The sequence below is a fragment of the Babylonia areolata genome, chromosome 14 (assembly GCF_041734735.1).
Source record: "Babylonia areolata isolate BAREFJ2019XMU chromosome 14, ASM4173473v1, whole genome shotgun sequence".
Lineage (NCBI taxonomy): Eukaryota > Metazoa > Mollusca > Gastropoda > Neogastropoda > Buccinidae > Babylonia > Babylonia areolata.
The window spans coordinates 26,034,270-26,052,875 of record NC_134889.1 but is presented as its reverse complement, the minus strand read 5'-3'; the positions used below and the strand labels follow the sequence as shown (position 1 = coordinate 26,052,875).

The following is an 18,606-nucleotide window of genomic DNA, read 5'->3' as shown; positions in this document are numbered from 1 at the left end:
ATGGGTTTTCTGGGATACCCAAGTGATGGGTTTTCTGGGACACCCAAGTGATGGGTTTTATGGGTTTTCTGTGACACCCAAGTGATGGGTTTTCTGGGACACCCAAGTGATGGGTTTTCTGTGATACCCAAGTGATGGGTTTTCTGGGACACCCAAGTGATGGGTTTTCTGTGACACCCAAGTGATGGGTTTTCTGTGACACCCAAGTGATGGGTTTTCTGGGACACCCAAGTGATGGGTTTTCTGGGACACCCAAGTCGTGATCTACAGTGCTACCTACCCTGCCCTGCCCTGCCCTGCCACACTGGGGTTGTTCAGTCACACCAGTCCTGTCTTCTTCACACCCAGTGCCAGTCCTACCAGCTGACACCTGGAAGACTTACTTCATGGGGGTTCCGACCTACACCAGCATTGTGCTAAACTTCATGTGTAATGAGTTAAAAATAAATAAATAAATAAATAAGCATTTTGTTTTTGAAATGCATGCAGAATTGGCACTCAAAAAAACACAGCTGTATTAAAATGTCAAGCTGGCTGACGAAATGAAAACAACACACACACACACACACACACGCACACACACAAATCAGCACTTCTGGAACTGTTAATAAAATTAAAAAAAAGGCATACAAAGATAACAATACCCACATCAGCCAAGCACCCGCTGTTCCCACTAACTACATCAGCAGTTAACTGCAATCCTTCACTCTCTCCACTCTCCTCCGCCTCACACACAGATGAGGAGAGAGGACAGATGTTAACTCAAGAGGAAACACACTGCACACATGTGAAATCCATCATCCAAAGTCATCATCCTGTACCTCTGCTGACGTAGAGTCACACGTTTTGTTGACAGGTCATACAGTTCTTTTGTCATCTTTTAAAATTCCCTTTCTTTCTTTCTCTCTCTCTTTGCTTTCTTCCATACTATTATTATTACCGTTATTGTTATGATTAATTATTATTATTATTATAATCATTACTGTTTTGCATTGAAACAGTCGCCTGCTCTCTGCAAGTCCTCGGTCTTTTGACTGAATCATCCATCATTCCTTTTGTTCAGAAACACTCTTCCTGCAAGTCCTGACACAAGCACACACGCATGCATGCATGCATACACACACATACACACACACACACACACACACACACACACACACACACACGCTCCTCATCCCCACCTAAAAAAAAAACAACAACCCCCACCTGCCCCAACCACCCGAAAGACACTAAAAAAAATTTAAAAAAAAAAAACAAAAACCCAAAGCGCCTACATGTCAACGCACCACTGCCACCGCGCTTCCCCCCCCCCCCCCACCCACCCCCTCTCCTCTCTTCCAACCGTCACACGCTCAGTCACCACTCCTCCTCCTGTCACCACAGGTTGCAGTCGTTCTGAGGCATCTTCACCACCCCCACACCCCCGCCCAGCCGACGGTAGTTCATGCCGCCCACGATGCGCCAGCAGTTGAGTTCAGGGTCGTAGATCTCCACGGTCTTGAGGTAGGTGGTGCCGTCAAACCCTCCTATCGCCATCAGCTGTCCGTTCACCACCGCCAGGCCCACCTGAAAACCACACAGCACACCGCTCCATCATAATCAGTGTTCGTTCTTTAGTTTAACGTCTTTTCACTGCAAGTGATATTAGACGAGGGAAGGAAAAAAATCGAGTGGGAGGAGGGGGGGGGGGGAATTACTGTGTACGCATACGAGTAAGTGAAAGTGTGTGTGTGTGTGTGTGTGAAAATTATTGATTTAAGTTTTGTTTAAAAAAACAAACAAAAAAACAACAACATAACAATATAACATATTTCTAATGAAAAACTAACAACTATAACAGCGAACCAACTGGACTATTTAACAAGGAGTTGAAAAAGTCATACATTAGCAATGGACTGCTGAAGATCGTCAACACTGAAGATGATTTCAGTTCAGGGATTTGAGACTTTAACATATCGCAATTTGGTATATGATCAATTTGGTACATAATCAGTGTTATTATCAATATTATCATAATTATCATTATCATTACAATCAACATTTAATCATTATCACAATATGATTATTGTTAACATCATTATCATAAAAAATCGTCTGTGATTTTCTAGCCCTTTGATACAACATTTATCACAGGGCCAGAAATTCACAGGTAATTTTTGTACGTCTTGGATGGAGGCGAGTAGATATTTTTTTTAGAATTTCTCCTTCCAAATTTCTACTTTCCCTCCCTATGTTGTAAAGAGACAGTTGATGAAAATAACTACCAGTATAGCACCGACAGCAAAGTCAGCAGGCATAATTCATTATTATACATTACATGAAAAGATGATGAAATTGTTCCGTTACAAATATCAGCACAAAAGGGTTCTCCTCTTGCAAAATTCTGCAAAAGAAGAAGTCCACTCTGATAGGTACACAAATACTTATACATGCACTTGCACTCAAAGCCTGACTGAGTGCATTGGGTCATGCTGCTGGTCAGGCATCTGCCAAGCAGATGTGGTGTTGTGTACCGTAAAGTTTGGTCTATAAGCCGCGACTTTTTAACCCCAGCTTCAAACTCTGCAGCTTATACAATGATGCGGCTTATTTGAGGATTTTAACGATCCCGGGAGTGTCACGTTCTCGTCTATTCTTGGCTGCCCTTCAACTCACCCAAAATCATGATTTCTGTCTATGAATTTTTGGATGAGCTTCAGGATAAGTGTGCTAACTTTTCACGTTTTGTAAATCAAATCCCCACACATTAAAGCCTTCAGATCAGCATTCAGTTCTACTCTGCTCAAGCGTGCACCCTCATCATGCCGAAAACGCAACGTAATGCCTATGATGCAGCCTTCAAATTGAAGACGATCGACCTAGCAGACACCAGTGCAAGCAGTGAACCAGCAGCGACCTCCACCTTCATGTTCATGGAGTGAAAGCGAGGCTGAAGTCAGTGACAAGATGGCGGAGGAAGCTGTGCTGGTTCTCTTCAACCCAGACACTGAAGACGAAGATTTCAGTGGATTCAGTGAGCAGGATGACGTTGAATAAATGTGACTATCCCTAAATTATGGATCTTATTTTCGTTGTGTTTACTTTTTTTTTTCTTTTTTCTTTTTTTTTGTGGCAGTAGCAGTATTTTCGCTTGCTTTTCTTTGTGTTGTTCCCACTTGTGTTTATTTCATAACCTACAGTATTGACAGCTTTTCTGTAGTATCAGTATGTGTTCCAGTACCGGAAATAAGTGCGGCTTATAAGCCAGTGCGGCTTATATATGTATGCAGTTCAATTTTTTCCAAAATTTAGTGGGTGCGGCTTATATACCAGTGCGCTCAATAGACCGAACTTTACGGGTATGTATGGGTCTGCCTCCTTGAGAAACTCAAACTCAAACTCGATTTGTTCCTCCAAATTTCTACTTGCCCACCCTAAGTAAAGAGACAGTTGGTAAAAGTAACTACCAGTATAGCATTGACAAAGTCAGAAGGCATAATTCATTATTGATTACAACAAAAAAATTGTGAAGAAATTGTTTCGTTAAAAAAAGTAACGAGAAATAAAACTGTCCCACAGGTCCCATTGAGAATTCAGCAATGTGTATCACTTCCACTGAAACATTTTATGCACTGAACACATCTGGTCTCTGTGAAAAGGGGGGAGGACGGAAATACAATCAGCTTGCACTGAAGATGATTGCTCAGTCACCCTCTTCTTCTTCTTCTTCTTCTTCGTTCGTGGGCTGCAACCCCCATGTTCACTCGTATGCATATGAGTGGGCTTTTTACGTGTATGACCGTTTTTACCCCGCCATGTAGGCAGCCATACTCCGCTTTCGGGGGTACTCAGTCACCCTCAAGAACTGGTTGCCCAACAAGTAAGTGGAAACAACTACACATATGGGTAATTCGAGAACTGTACCATCTTTTTTTTTTCAATAATTTCAATATTTCATAATGCATGAGGATGATGACGACACTGCTGTGGAGGTCAATTTTAAGGTTTGAGACATCAAGGCTAGTGTTCTTGAAACTTTCTTTCTTGATATATATATATACAAGTATCAGCCAGGCCTGAGAGAAACAGACACCTGCAGCACTGCTCTGGAAATAAGCAATGCTCCCAGGCCTGAGAGATACAGACACCTGCAGCACTGCTCTGGAAATAAGCAATGCTCCCAGGCCTGAGAGATACAGAAACCTGCAGCACTGCCCTGGAAATAAGCAATGCTCCCAAACATGCATAAAAGAAGCTGACGACCCTCAACTGTGTAGTCCCGGTCTTTCCCCTGGTCCTGACAAGACTACTCAAATCTGGGTAGGTGATTGCCACAGGAAGAAATGTCCAACCTCTTCTGGGGCTAAAACCCCCGAGTCTTTCCAGTCATCTGTCTGCAATGCTAACTACTTCGCCACTTCATACCCTGCTCTCATGGTGACCTCAGTTTCGATACCCCTCCACTTCCGTGCTTGGGGTGAGTCCTGTCAATGTCGTCAGTGTCGGCAGATTCATGGGGGGCTGTTGTTTGAGGGACGTGGTGGCGGTCTCCACTCTGGGAGAGACGCTCACTCAGTCTGGCTCCGCGACTAAGCCATTATTGTCGTTAGTAGGGGGCTTAGTAGGTGGTGTCCTAAGTACATTAAAACAGAACAGGCACCACTGAACACCACCGAAGTGACTCAGCAGCAGTGCAGGGTCTCCTCTGGTGTGTGGCCTCCAGGCGACCTAACATCAATGGTTCCCTGTGGACTGCCGATGCTGGAACTGCGACAGACGAACCCGGGTGTGGCAGTGTATGCGGGAATCTAAATGAGTGGCGTGGGAGTAATGCCACTGAAATGGTGCAGATGATGAGGCAGCAAAAATAAAAAAGATTAAAAAAAAAAACTACTTTGCCACAGCAGCTGGTTCATCACAAAATCTCAGCACCACTGAATCATAAACGAGTGAAGTTGCCCCTGGAGACAAAGGGACACAACTTCAAGCCAATGCTTCCCATCATTTGGCACACAGGTAAATAATTATAAAAAGGCACAGAATAAAAAAAAAAAACCCACAATTTTCCTTGGGAAGGTGTTTGTTTCATTCGCCTGTGTGTTTTAATCCTGTTAACCGTAAGACAAGCATCAAATTTCTCACAGTACAGTATATGACACCAAAATTCTATTCAAATACTACTGGAACCTTTTAGTGAAGAGACATACAAAAACAAACAAACAGGACTCCCACCTTGGAACACAATCTTTGGATGATTAACTCTTAGGAACATATTCTCTCAATCTGCCTTACTCCTCCCACATTGACAAACTCTTATTTCCCATCCCCCTCACACTCTTCCCATCAAAAAAAAAAGAAAAAAAGATAACTAAATAAATCTGCTACTGGGCAGATGTGGTGTAGTGAAGATACATGGATTTGTCCGAACAGTGACACCTCCTTGAGAAACCGAAACTTCCCCTTCAATTTTGGAAAAAAATTGTGGTGGAACGCATATGGATTTGTCCGAACAGTGACACCTCCTTGAGAAACCGAAACTTCCCCTTCAATTTTGGAAAAAAATTGTGGTGGAACATATATGGATTTGTCCGAACAGTGATGCCTCCTTGAGAAACCGAAACTTCCCCTTCAATTTTGGAAAAAAATTGTGGTGGAACGTATATGGATTTGTCCGAACAGTGACGCCTCCTTGAGAAACCGAAACTTCCCCTTCAATTTTGGAAAAAAATTGTGGTGGAACGCATATGGATTTGTCCGAACACTGACGCCTCCTTGAGAGACTGACGCTGAAACTGAAACTTCCCATTTAAACATCAAAAAATAATATATATGTATATATACATATGCATATCGCATACCATAAATATTACTTATATATATGATGTACATATCTAAATGTTTTTTTTGGGGGAAAAAAAATAGAGAGAGAGAGACAGAATGAACGAACGAACGAACAAACGAACGAAATTTTATTTTACGAGGGTAAAGGAGTAAGCACAAAGTACTTGTTTACATCCAGCCCTCTGGGCAAGAATAATAATTGAGAAAAAAAAAATGAAGTGAGAGTCAATTCACAACACCAAAAGAGAGAAAGAGAGAGAGAGAGATCTATATATATATTTTAAGCTATAATATTACTTATATGCATGACGTATATGTGTGAATATTTCTGTAAGAAAAACAACAACGACGACAACAACAATGACAACAACAACAACAACTAAAAAACAAAAAAACACCCCTCACCCCACTCCGTCTGGAGGTCATGGCCACCACGGGCTGCCAGGAGTTGGACTGGGGGTTGTAGCGTTCAGCACTGCTCAGCTCTGTCGTGTCATCCCGGCCGCCCACCGCGTAGATCATGTTGTTGAACACCGCCACGCCCAGGTGCTTCCGCCGGGTCCCCATCGAGGCCACTGATGTCCAGCGGTTGTTGCGCGGGTCAAACCTCTCCACTGAAACAGTAACCTCTCCGCTGAAACAATGGTTTGTTTGTTCATGCTGTTCCCGTTCGTTCTGTGCAGACAGCATCAGACCGAATCTCCTCTGAAACATTGGTTTGTTTATTCATGTTGAGAGAATAGAGGGCTGAATCACACCCCATTGTGACATCATGTCTGGCCTATAACATTATAAGATTGGCTGTAAGAGAGAGAGAGAAATATCTGTATATAGATATATATATATATATATATCTTTTTTTTTTTAAGGCCATCTCCACAGGCACAGTAGGGGCATATCCCTCAACAAAACCATCCTCCACTTGGGATAAATTGGGGTCCGGCCCGAACTCCAATTCCCTTACAGTCCCCTTCCTGACTGTGTTAAGAGTTCGAGCTGTTCCACCTCAATGTGTCAATAAAGACGCATCGGCCCAATCGCAAACGGGAGGACCCATGTGTCCCCGGACCTGAGATAGGTTCAGCAATCGCCGAAATGGTTAGCGATGCTCCGCGATGGGGACAAGGTATTCCCAAGCATTGCAGTGAGTCCGTAAGTAGACTTTCTTCTTCTTCTGCGTTCACTCGTATGCACACGAGTGGGCTTTTACGTGTATGACCGTTTTTACCCCGCCATGTAGGCAGCCATACTCCGTTTTCGGGGGTGTGCATGCTGGGTATGTTCTTGTTTCCATAACCCACCGAACGCTGACATGGATTACAGGATCTTTAACGTGCGTATCTGATCTTCTGCTTGCATATACACACGAAGGGGTTTCAGGCACTAGCAGGTCTGCACATATGTTGACCTGGGAGATCGTAAAAATCTCCACCCTTTACCCACCAGGCGCCGTCACCGTGATTCGAACCTGGGACCCTCAGACTGAAAGTCCAACACTTTAACCATTCGGCTATTGCGCCCGTCATCCATAAGTAGAAGAAAGTCAGGAACGGTCAGCAACAACCAAAGTAGAGCAGAGAGCAAGACAAAGTGCACAAAACAAAACATCGAATAAAACGTCACAAACAGACACAAACGATGTAATATATATGAATCCTGAAACAAAAATGTCTCGGAAAGCCGCAACAAACTACAAACATGCATGAAAATAACGTTTCTAATGCATAAATGGTTAGCAAAGACAGAGCAAATCGATGTCACTTATCTGAAAAATGGCGGCCACTGAGAAAGGAAATTTTCTATCTAAAATTACGTTTAATTAACATACTTACCGTGACCCAACTAGTGCAGACTCCGGCAGGGGTCTGACATTCCTGTCCTGTGCAAACTACTATCCGCCTATGCGGAGAAAACGAAAGTACTACGGCCAATAACCTCCCGGAAGTAGGTAACCTCCCCTTTGTCCCCCTGGCTAGAGCCCTCTTTTTCCGGCAGCCATCATGACTCCTGTTCCTGTGCTCTCCATACGGCTAAAAATGGCGGCCACTGAGAATGGTTGTTTACCTCCTGCCGGAAATGGCATTTCACTGGCTAGCAGACGGTGGTCTAATGGCAAGATGTCGTATCACCGATTTGCTGCGATAAATTTTGGCCAAGAAGAGCAAACAGATAGGCCTGGTTTGCATCAGTCTGACATGGTACAGTATATGACACCAAAACATTGGTTTGTTTATTCATGCTGCTCCATTTTGTTCTGTGCAGACAGCATCAGACTTAAACATCTCTGCTGAAACAATGATTTGTTTATCTGTATTGTTCCATTTCATTCTGTGCAAACAGCATCAGATCAGCCACTCCGCTGGAACAATGATTTGTTTATCTATGCTATTCTGCTTCCTTCTGTGCAGACAGCATCTTATGCACTGGTGAATGTATGTATTTTTCAACCACGAAAATGTATTTATCTATTCTTTATCATATACAACAACAACAAAAAAACCCAACGGATTAAGCTGATATAAAGTAATCATAATAATAATGGAACTTCAAAATTGTGATGACAGAATTTCATGTACAAAAAACACACTTTCTCACCAATACATTAATATATATATATATATATATTTATTTTTTTTTATATATATAAAACTGTACAGGCATTAAATGAGATTTCTTTTTCTATGTAAACTGTAAATGTTGTATGTTCAAGTATCCAAGCAATTCACTTTACTACACAAAATGACACTTTAAAAAAAAAAAGAAAAAAGTTTCTCCTCTTGAATGCTGCTGACAAGCCCTCTTGACAGTGAAGAACTGTCGCCACAATAAAACAAGACTGATTTTAGTCACCATTTCTCACCTGACATTTCCTCCTCGGGAACACTGAATTACTTTTGTTTAGCAAAGTCAATCACACCACTAATAAGTACACACACACACACACAAAAAAAAGTAACTGCACTTCAAACTCAAAACCACACTGATCATTTCCCTTAGGTCTAGCAATCAAGGGGTTAAACAATTATTTTTTGTTTGTTTTTGTTTTGTTTAACAGCCCGCCACCTCATTCTCACCTGTGTTCAGAGGACAGGTGCCATCGCTGCCCCCCACAGCGTACAGGTAGCCCTGTAAGACAGCCACCCCCACCCCAAGCCGTCGCGTGCTCATGGACGCCACCTTGCCCCACTTGTTGTTTTGAGGGTCGTACCTGCAATACACCCCCCCACAGTCACACCGCTGTTATCAGTCATACTTACAGGACACCTATCCTTGATCAAAGACACCAAGCTCTCAGCGCTTTACTGACACACAGGGGCATTCGCTACAACAGGAATGAGGATGCCCACCCAGGCAGAGCTGAGCTGGAGCTGCTTTCAGATGCTCATCATTTGTTTCATGTGTCATTCAGTCAGACTTCAGTCAGATGTGCACAGACACACACACACACACAGTCACACACACACACACACACATATATATATATAGTGGTGAGTATTTAAAGCACAGGACTTTCAATCTGAGGGTTTGGAGTTCGAATCCTGGTTGCAGTGCCTGGTGGGGGTTAAGGGTGGAGACTTTTTAACCTCTCAGGTCAATAGATATGCCGACCTGCTAGTTGCCTGAACACCTCCATCATGTGAATATGCATGCAAAAGATCAAATCCACCCGTTTAACATCCCATCATCCATGTCAGCGTTCAGTGTGGTATGGAAACAAGAACATAATCAGCATGCACGCACCCCAAAAATGGAAAATGATTGACTACAATGTGGGGGAAAAAAAATCCCAGGCATTAAAGTCCACTCATACATACAAACAAGTCAACATGAAGTTCCAAATGGAAAAGAATGAGGAGAAGAAAGTACAAGAGAGGCAAGGCCTTCAAGACTCACTTGTGATAAATTAAGTCCCCTAGCATTAATTACAGAGTAATTTCCCTTTTTTAATATCTGCCCCAAAACGTTTGCAAAATAAATAAAAAATTCCATGCTTAGCAAAAGAAGTTCCTGTTTGAACAAAAAATGATAATAATGACTCCTCTTGTTGTTGTGTCAGAATAAGAGGTCAAAGTGCCAAGTTTAGAGAATACAAAAAATATAAATATAACAGTAAATGTAGTTTGCATATAATTAGGCTTCTTTTTTTATTTTTTGTGCCCATCCAAGAGGTGCAATATTGTTTTAAACAAGATGACTGGAAAGAACTGAATTTTTCCTATTTTTATGCCAAATTTGGTGTCAACTGACAAAGTATTTGCAGAGAAAATGTCAATGTTAAAGTTTACCACGGACACACACACACACGGACACACACACACACAGACAACCGAACACCGGGTTAAAACATAGACTCACTTTGTTTACACAAGTGAGTCAAAAATGGAGGACAATGTTATTCTAAGGGTGTAGAGTAGATGTGGGGGCTCCAGAGGTCAATCTTCACCTAGTCTCCATCCAAATTTGCTGACCACTTTGTCTTCCTTAACCCTTTAAGCCCTGACCACCGCTTTACCGGTGGTGGGGAGGGGTGGCATAATGCCTGGCCACTGGTTGAGCGGTCCGCAAACACTTGTGTCGTGTTTTGCTATTGGTTGACTTATATTGAAGAGCCAATCAGAAAAACCGTAATATTCTGACGTCAGCGAACGTAGTACCAACACTGCCGCCGCGCCTTTTCACTGTGTTTTGTGCATGTGCTTTGGATAAAAAAGATCGATTTCTACCATGAAGCGTGCAGAATCTCAACCTGACGTGCCTCCTTTGATCAACTGATTCTGCATGCTCAGATTCATTTTCAACATCACTATCTGTAGCAAAATCATCCGATTCGAATTCCACCTCACTATCAGAGTAATCATTGTCATACTCTACTTCCGATAAATCATTAAGCATATCAATTACTTGCTGCGTTGTGTACAGTTGTTTTCTCGCACGTTTTGTCCCTGATTTCTGCCCTGACGGGCCAGGTTGAGACTCTGCACGCTTCAAGTGTTTACGCACCACTCAACCAGTGGCTGGGCATTATGTCATTTTTTTCTGCCACCGGTAAAGCGGTGGTCAGGGCTAAAAGGGTTTAATACCAATTATTTGCAAATTTTGGCTCAGGAGCTCAGGCAGAAGGGTTAAAATTGCTCAGGAACTCAGGGCTCAAAGGGTTAATTAAAAATAAAAAAGCAAAACAAGTGAAGAAAAGGACATGAAGTTTCACTCGATCACTAGATCATAATGCAGAGCCCTAAAAGTTAATGCAATGTACATCTTCCCACTGTTTTCCATGACACAGGAATTAAATCACCTTTAGAACTCATAAAACTGTACAAAAATGACTGCGCTGCATGTTGGACTGATGACTCTTAAACATTGCTCATCAGCCTGACAATGAAGAACAAACAAAAAAAACAAAAACAAAAACAACAACAAAAAAAGAAACCCAACAACTAACAAAGCCAAAATTTCCCAAAACACTAAAACTCCTCAAGCTTCAAAGCCAAGAAATGTCAACACATCACCTGACAGAAGAATAAAAAAAAAAATAATCAAAATTTTAAAAAACCCAACAGACCTTTCCACATAGTTGAGGCAGGACACGCCGTCCTGCCCGCCCACAGCGTACAGAAAATCCCCCAGCACAGCCACCCCCACACTGGTCCGACAGGAGCTGGTGGGGGCTACGTCACTGCTCCACTGGTTGGTGTGAGGGTCGTACCTGCATTAACGCGCGCACACACACACACACACATGTATACAAAATAGAAAAAAAAACAATAACATAAAACAAAATACACACACACACAAACAAAAACATTTACAAAAAAAACAAAAAAACACACACATGCACACACACACACAGAGATACACACACACACACAAAAACACACACACGCATGCATGCACGCACACACGCACGCACGCGCGCGCGCGCACACACACACACACACACACACACACACACACACACACACACACACACACACACACACAGAAACAAAGTCATTTCTTTTCATTCACATTTTGGGATGTGGAGAATGAAATAAAAATTAAAAACAATAACACAAATTGATTTTAACACATCCTGGCAAGGGAGCTCGTGCCATTTACAACAAAGAGATACACATACATTACAATAATTCATGCATCAAGTACACCTAACACAAAAAAGCGTGCACACACACACGATTACGCAAACAAACACCCCCTCCCACACACGCACACACAATGATTACGCAAACACACCTGCACGCACACATGATCAGCATAATCCTAGGAAGCACATTAGTCACAAGTCACAGCCCGGTGACGAAAGGTTTCACACGGACTCACCTTTCAATACTGTTGAGGTAAGACTGGCCGTCGTGCCCCCCCACAGCATAGAGGAGGTCGTTTAAGACGGCCACACCCACGCCACAGCGTCTCTTGCTCATTGGTGCCACTAGCCGCCACTCATTGGTCTGGGGGTCGTATTTCTCGACGCTGGATATGGCATCGCCACTGCACCAGCCACCGACTGTGAAACACAGGGAGGAGCAATGCCTGAAGAGTGCAGCACGCACAGCAGAACAATCTCATGGCAATAGTGCTTGTGGGGGAAAAAATAAAAATGTGCATGGCATAAAAACTGAACAGGAAAGCATTTTGCAAGAGACCCAGGCTTGATACACACAAGCAACAAACCTGGCGGAATCTGGTGGTCTGTTCTTCTGAGTTGTATTAGCTGACTTGAGAGATCAGAAAAAACCAGTTTCCACTCCTGTCCCACCACGCACCAATACCAGGATCGAAACCCAGCATCCTCAGTTTGTAAGTCCATTGCCTTCATCGTTTGACTATCATGCCAGTCTTCGATGTACTGACCAAGCACTAACTGACCTGAACCCCACAAATTGAAGGAAAACACAATACAAATATTGACTTAATTTCTTTTTTATATGACATTTGATATACATATATACAAGTGATACATGTTTCTTGACAAATATAACCTTCTCTGCAAGGGAAAAAAAAAGAAAAAAAAAGAGAAAAAAAAGTGATACATGTTCCCTGTTCTTTGCTGGCCCATTCTACACCGTCTCCAAAGGATGCTAGGAGAGAGGGAGGCCTTAAAGCTAAGGATCACCCTCCACCCCCTCATGCACATAAAGAAGTCTGAAACGGTCCATCTGCCAGACTTCTGGACTCCTTGTACACACAGAAACTGAACAAGGCATGTCTGACACAGTGATAAATGAGTGTGACCAGCGTATGGAACAAACCCTCAACAGTCACTATGCACAGCCCCACCCTAACAACCCCATTTGTAGCCTGTACAACCGAGATTAATGATCTACTGGCTGACAGATCAAGATGTTCATTGCTCGGGTCTTGGCTCAGTGAAGGCTGACCTGTTTTGAGAGGGCGAGTCCTGGATGCCTGTCCAGGCGGGAGGTCCACTGAGCGTTCCAAGGGGGAGCACATGAGCATGTGGACAACCCCCATTTCCCACCCTCCCCCTCCTTTTCTTACAACCTACCCCGTTCATCCGCCTTCCCATCCAAAATCTAAGAGCTAAAACAACATGAAAATAAAAAAATAAAATAATGCCCAACCTGCGAAAAGCACTTCTCCACACTTGATTGGTTTCCGTGAGCGTGTCCTGGGCCCTTGCATGAGGGGTCGTTCTTGGGGTAAGAGGAGGTAATTCTTGGCTTCATCAACAAGGTCCCGACAAGCCTCGTCGCTCTTGATCAGCAGGTCTGCCCCGACGGTGCCCACCAGGAACTTGGGGCTCATGAGGGGAAGGCGCACATGCTGGAGAACCTGTCAGTGACGGAAAAGGCAGAGCGTTTCTCAGAAAATATTGCACCAGTACACCAGAGAGAAAGACAGCCAGCTGAGAGAGAGATCGACAGACAAACATACAAATAGACACAGAGAGAGAGAGAGAGAACGTTTGTATATGTACATGCACGCATGCATGTGCGTGCGTGCGTGAGTGCGTGCGTGTGTGTGTGTGTGTGCGTGTGTGTGTGTGTGTGTGTGCGTGTGTCTGTGTACGTGTTTTGACTTTCATGTGAGACTGTATGTGTCTGTGACTGTGTGAGTGAATCAATAATTGACTGCTTGAGTGAATGAGTGAGTGACTGAGTGGATAAAAAACCGAGTACATGAGTGAATTACCGAGTGAAGGAGTGAATGATTGGGTGAAAGCCGACAGTGTCAGTTTATCGTAATTTTGCAATGTAACATTGGTACCAAAACTGATCTGAAGCAGTAGTTAAAAGTAGATGCTGTAGTCATTCTTGCAAGTAAAAGCCTGATGTCATGTATCGTAATGATGTATGTACACACTTTCACAGTTACAGTAGGTAAGTGTTGTCGTCACTCTTGCATGTAAAAGCCTGAAGCCATGTACTGTTTATTTTCATGTGTATCAACTTACACAGTTTAAGTACTAAAGTAGGTAAATGTTGCACTCCTTCCACATGTAAAAACCTGACAGAATGTATAATAATGATGTATGTATTCACTTTCACAGTTACAGTAGGTAAACGTTGTCATTTCTGCATGTGTATGCCTGATGGTATTTATTGCAATGATGTATAGATCTGTACACTTTCAGTTACAGTAGGTTAATATTCACTAAGTTGTCATCACTCCTGCATACAAAATCCTGATGGCATCTATCGCAATGATTTATCTATCAACTTACAGTAGGCAAATGTTGTCATGACGCCTGCATGCACACACAGTAAGTAAAAGCCTGATGGCATGTAATGCTGTATGTATACATCTACAGTTGGTTAAAATGTTGTCATTGCTCCTGTACACATACTGTATGTAAAAGCCTGATGGCTGATGCAATGAAGTATAGCATGCGCACACAACTTACAGTCGGTAAGTGTTGTCGTCTCTCCTGAATGTTGTACTTGATCCACCCCATGACGGCCTGGTAGACTTGTTCCTCGCTGCGCACGTTCAGCTCATCGCTGGAGATAATGTCCACTAGCTGATTCACTGGCAGCAACATGAACTCCTCGCTCTCCATCACCTGCACACGTCATAATGATAATATTAGTTAATACGCTCACATCTTCCAGACAGGAAGTCCATGGAGTTTAGAATAAAAGTTATATTGTGTATACACTTGGATACTAAAGTATGCATTCAAGTACCACAATGACAAACAAACAAGCATATGTGCAAACATGTACACACACACACACACTCTCTCTCTCTCTCTCACATGCACACACACATACACACACACACTGACAAAGCCAGCACAATTTCAAAGCAGCACATTAGTCAATAAGTTGATAGGCAGAACAGAAGTGGTGAGTTTTAAGAGATTTCTTAGAAACAGGTCCTGCTGGGCCTTTAAACAAGAAGCATTTATGTCAGAAAATATGTGCATTTTTAATAAGGAAATTTTTAACACATAAATAAACTGCAACACAGAGAAGGCATGCATATCACACTTCGTTTGTATGTTTTTGGACAGAACTGAAGTTCCAAAGCATCTTAATCATATAGACTAAAGAATCTCGTGTCAACCCCACCCAGGAAATAACAGCCGTTTCTAATTCTGTGTGAAATGTGACCATATCATTATGTGTGCTCATTTGCATATTTCACATGTGTATGACTAGCTCAACAGGTCATGCTCTAGGTCAAGCCTAGACCATTGTCCTATCTATATTAAGACATAACATGTCCATACCAAGAAAACAATGATTATTTCTTATTCCACTCTCAAAAACGAAGGCTATTGACATTTTGAAGCACCAAACCTGCACTGACGCAGAAGCCACTTCCTGCCAGACGCTTCCACAAGTAAACCAAACAAAACACGCACTCTGACTCACCTCCTGAAAATTGTGCTGCGTGAACTTATCCGCAATACGCAGCAAGTCCCGACAGGCATGGGTGTCAGCGAAAGCACGGATGCCGAGGCAGTTGGAAGGGTCCAGCTGACGCTTGAGAAACTCACAACAAACGTCCTGGATCTCTGCTAGGTGCAGCAGGCAGGCGGCCGGGAGCAGTGTCTGTACATTACTCTCCTCCACTGTGATGTTGGAGGTGTAGCAAAAGTCTATCAACAGCTCCATGGCTGTTTCGTCAATGTCTCGGATCGTCACCTCCGTCTGTCGACTCTCTGCCAGCTCCCCAGTGAACATGGCATGGAAGTACGGGCTGCACGCCGAAAGGATGACACGGTGGGCAAAAATTTTCTTTTGGCCAACGATAAGAACCACGTCACACAGCTCTCTGTGTTTCCTGAGCACGTTGATGGCTTCTAGTGTGTGTCGTGGGTGCTTGTCTGAGGTATAGCCCAGACGAGCGGGCGATGGTGGTCGCTCCATGGCGTTCCCTGGTTCGAATCGATTCATACTTTGGGTGCTGTGACTCAGTGTACTATCTGATGTCCAGGTCTGAAACAAGGAAATAAAAGGGTGTGTAGCCTTCATGGTCCATGAAGAGACACATTTTCCAACGACCCTGGGAAGCAAAATTTGATTTGATTTTTTAAATGAGCTGGTCCATGTCAGTATGTCTTTATTACATAAGTTTGTTGTGTATAATCAATGGCTTGAAATAATTGTTGAAAGAAAATCTACCAACCAACATGAAATAAAATTAAAAATTAAAAAAACCAACCCAGTCTTCAAAATAAGCAATTTCATCTTCAGTGATGGGACATTCTCTCAAATTTTACTATGAAATAGGGTTCATACAGATTTTTAACCACAGGATGAGGATCAAAATGTGTGTGTGTGTGTGGTGTGACTAAAGAAACAGTTCTGACTAGATTTCTACTGCAGTTGCAAAGAAACTATGTGAATGATGGGCTGAAAATGTCTTAAATACTAGAACTTCACATTTTAAATCATGACTCTATCAGTCTATGTGTACATAAGGCATGGTGGAACATTTAGTATTTAGTTTTCGTGTAGGTTAACTTCAGCTGCTTTTAGTTTTACTAACAGTATATAAAATATGTTCAAAAAGTATGTGAAATTTGTTTTTCTCACATGTATGGTTCACTTATTATTACCTCATGTGTTAATAAGCTTCAAAGTTTGAAAACTATCAGAAATTCATAGGCTGTTCATTTTCCTGTCATAAAAGTATGGGTTACGTATACTTTAGTGCAGCAGTCTGTGTGCTATAGTTTGTTTGTTTTTTCTTAATCTTTACCCTTGAAAACCCCAAATCAACTGGCAAGCAGTAAGCACAAGCCAAAAATAATGCCTGGCAATGAAGAGATTAACTGTAAGATGAAAGCTATGTTATTCTAACTTGTGTCAGATTATGTCCCTTGAAAGAATTGTTTGTTAAACATATAAAAACGCTGTTTTCAGTTGGAAAGATCCTTCCAACAAGAATTTTCCACCATCTGCTTGCAGATGACTGTGCTGATGTGCTATGGCTGATGCATCCTGTGTATTTTTCATTTTCAAATCAAGGTTCAACCCACTAAATGTTGTCACGACCGTTTATAATAATAATAATGGATACTTATATAGCACACTATCCAGAAATCTGCTCTAGGTGCTTTACAAAAACACTTTTGTTAACATAAAACATCATATCTATGTTACATACACACACCAAAATGTGACTACACACACACACACACACACACATACACGCTGCATATATACATTTTAACATACATGTGTATCTAACAGCTACCCTAACACATACGCACACATAGGCAGGCACAAACTGTACAATATCTGTAATGTTTGTATATGTAATCTTCTGCATGCATACGATTTTGATACAATACCCACACAAGGTACTAGCACAAGAGCAGGTCTGCTGCACATGATGCTGACATGGTTGATTGGAAAAAGAACTGCCCTTCACCCACCTGTCAGACTAGATCCTGTGCCCCAAGTCTAAGTAACTATTCCACCACTGCATTTGCCAATACTCCTACATTGGATCTTTAACACCGGTCTTCTTCAATTAGTGTGAAGGTAAACATGAGTTCCGGCACTGGTACCACTACCAGTAGCAGGTCTGCCCATTTTTATCCAAGAGACCAAAAACCACACCCATCCCACAAGCTCAACATGATTAAGTCCAGCTTTACACACTCACTCACTGTCTCTGCTGTTGGACCCATTTGTATGCTGGGAAAAAATGAAATGAGTAAGTTCTGTCGATGAATATTTAGTACAAACAGTATTTTCTAAGTTTAGAATTCTTGGACTTCGCATTCTAAATCCTATGTAAGTATAACAGAAAATATTTGATAATCATTACAATATCTGTCCCGGCTTCCTTTAAATCTTTTATGCATCACACCAAATATCACAATCAAGCATCATCACATCATTCATCATGGCATAATCTCTGGATCTATACATCAACATCAACTTGGTGATCAAGTCAACCATTCCGCATACCACTGACATAAACGGGATCTAAGAAATCACGAGTCCCTTAATAACACGTTTGTACTATTTTCTGTACTTACATTATCATATCATACTCTTCAACTGCCACCTGTCTTGGGAGATTATCAAATTCAGGAGGCAGGTTTCTTCGACGAAAATCGACAGACATCTACAATGTGATCACTTCCGTTGCCTGAAGCGGATCCGGATATCAGAGGCCATACTGCTGTGTTGGTCATACACCCAAAAATTAGTCTTTCACTGGATTGTGTCCTAAAGAACTAACTCCGCATGGTTTGAAACAAAAATAATGGCCTGTTTTCGCTTCATTAAAAAAAACGCTGAGCCAGAAGGTTTATTTTCTCCTTTATTCCACTCGTGTAGCAAAGTGCATGCCAGT

General features: G+C 42.3%; 1 protein-coding gene across 1 annotated transcript in view; it reads right to left on the bottom strand.

Moving 5' to 3' along the window:
- The window catches only part of LOC143289950 (kelch-like protein 20), a 22,583-nt gene extending 4,194 nt beyond the window's left edge, over positions 1–18,389 (bottom strand). The window contains exons 1-9 of the mRNA XM_076599214.1: positions 18,287–18,389; positions 15,663–16,229; positions 14,687–14,845; positions 13,404–13,614; positions 12,142–12,325; positions 11,384–11,527; positions 8,895–9,028; positions 6,226–6,434; positions 1–1,566 (exon numbers count right to left, since the gene is read on the bottom strand). The exon at positions 1–1,566 is cut by the window's left edge and continues 4,194 nt beyond it. Of these exons, the coding sequence (XP_076455329.1) occupies positions 1,375–1,566; positions 6,226–6,434; positions 8,895–9,028; positions 11,384–11,527; positions 12,142–12,325; positions 13,404–13,614; positions 14,687–14,845; positions 15,663–16,187 (1,758 nt within the window). The 5' untranslated portion in view covers positions 16,188–16,229; positions 18,287–18,389 and the 3' untranslated portion in view covers positions 1–1,374. The remainder of the gene's footprint in view (positions 1,567–6,225; positions 6,435–8,894; positions 9,029–11,383; positions 11,528–12,141; positions 12,326–13,403; positions 13,615–14,686; positions 14,846–15,662; positions 16,230–18,286) is intronic.
- Between the last annotated feature and the right edge of the window lie 217 nt (positions 18,390–18,606).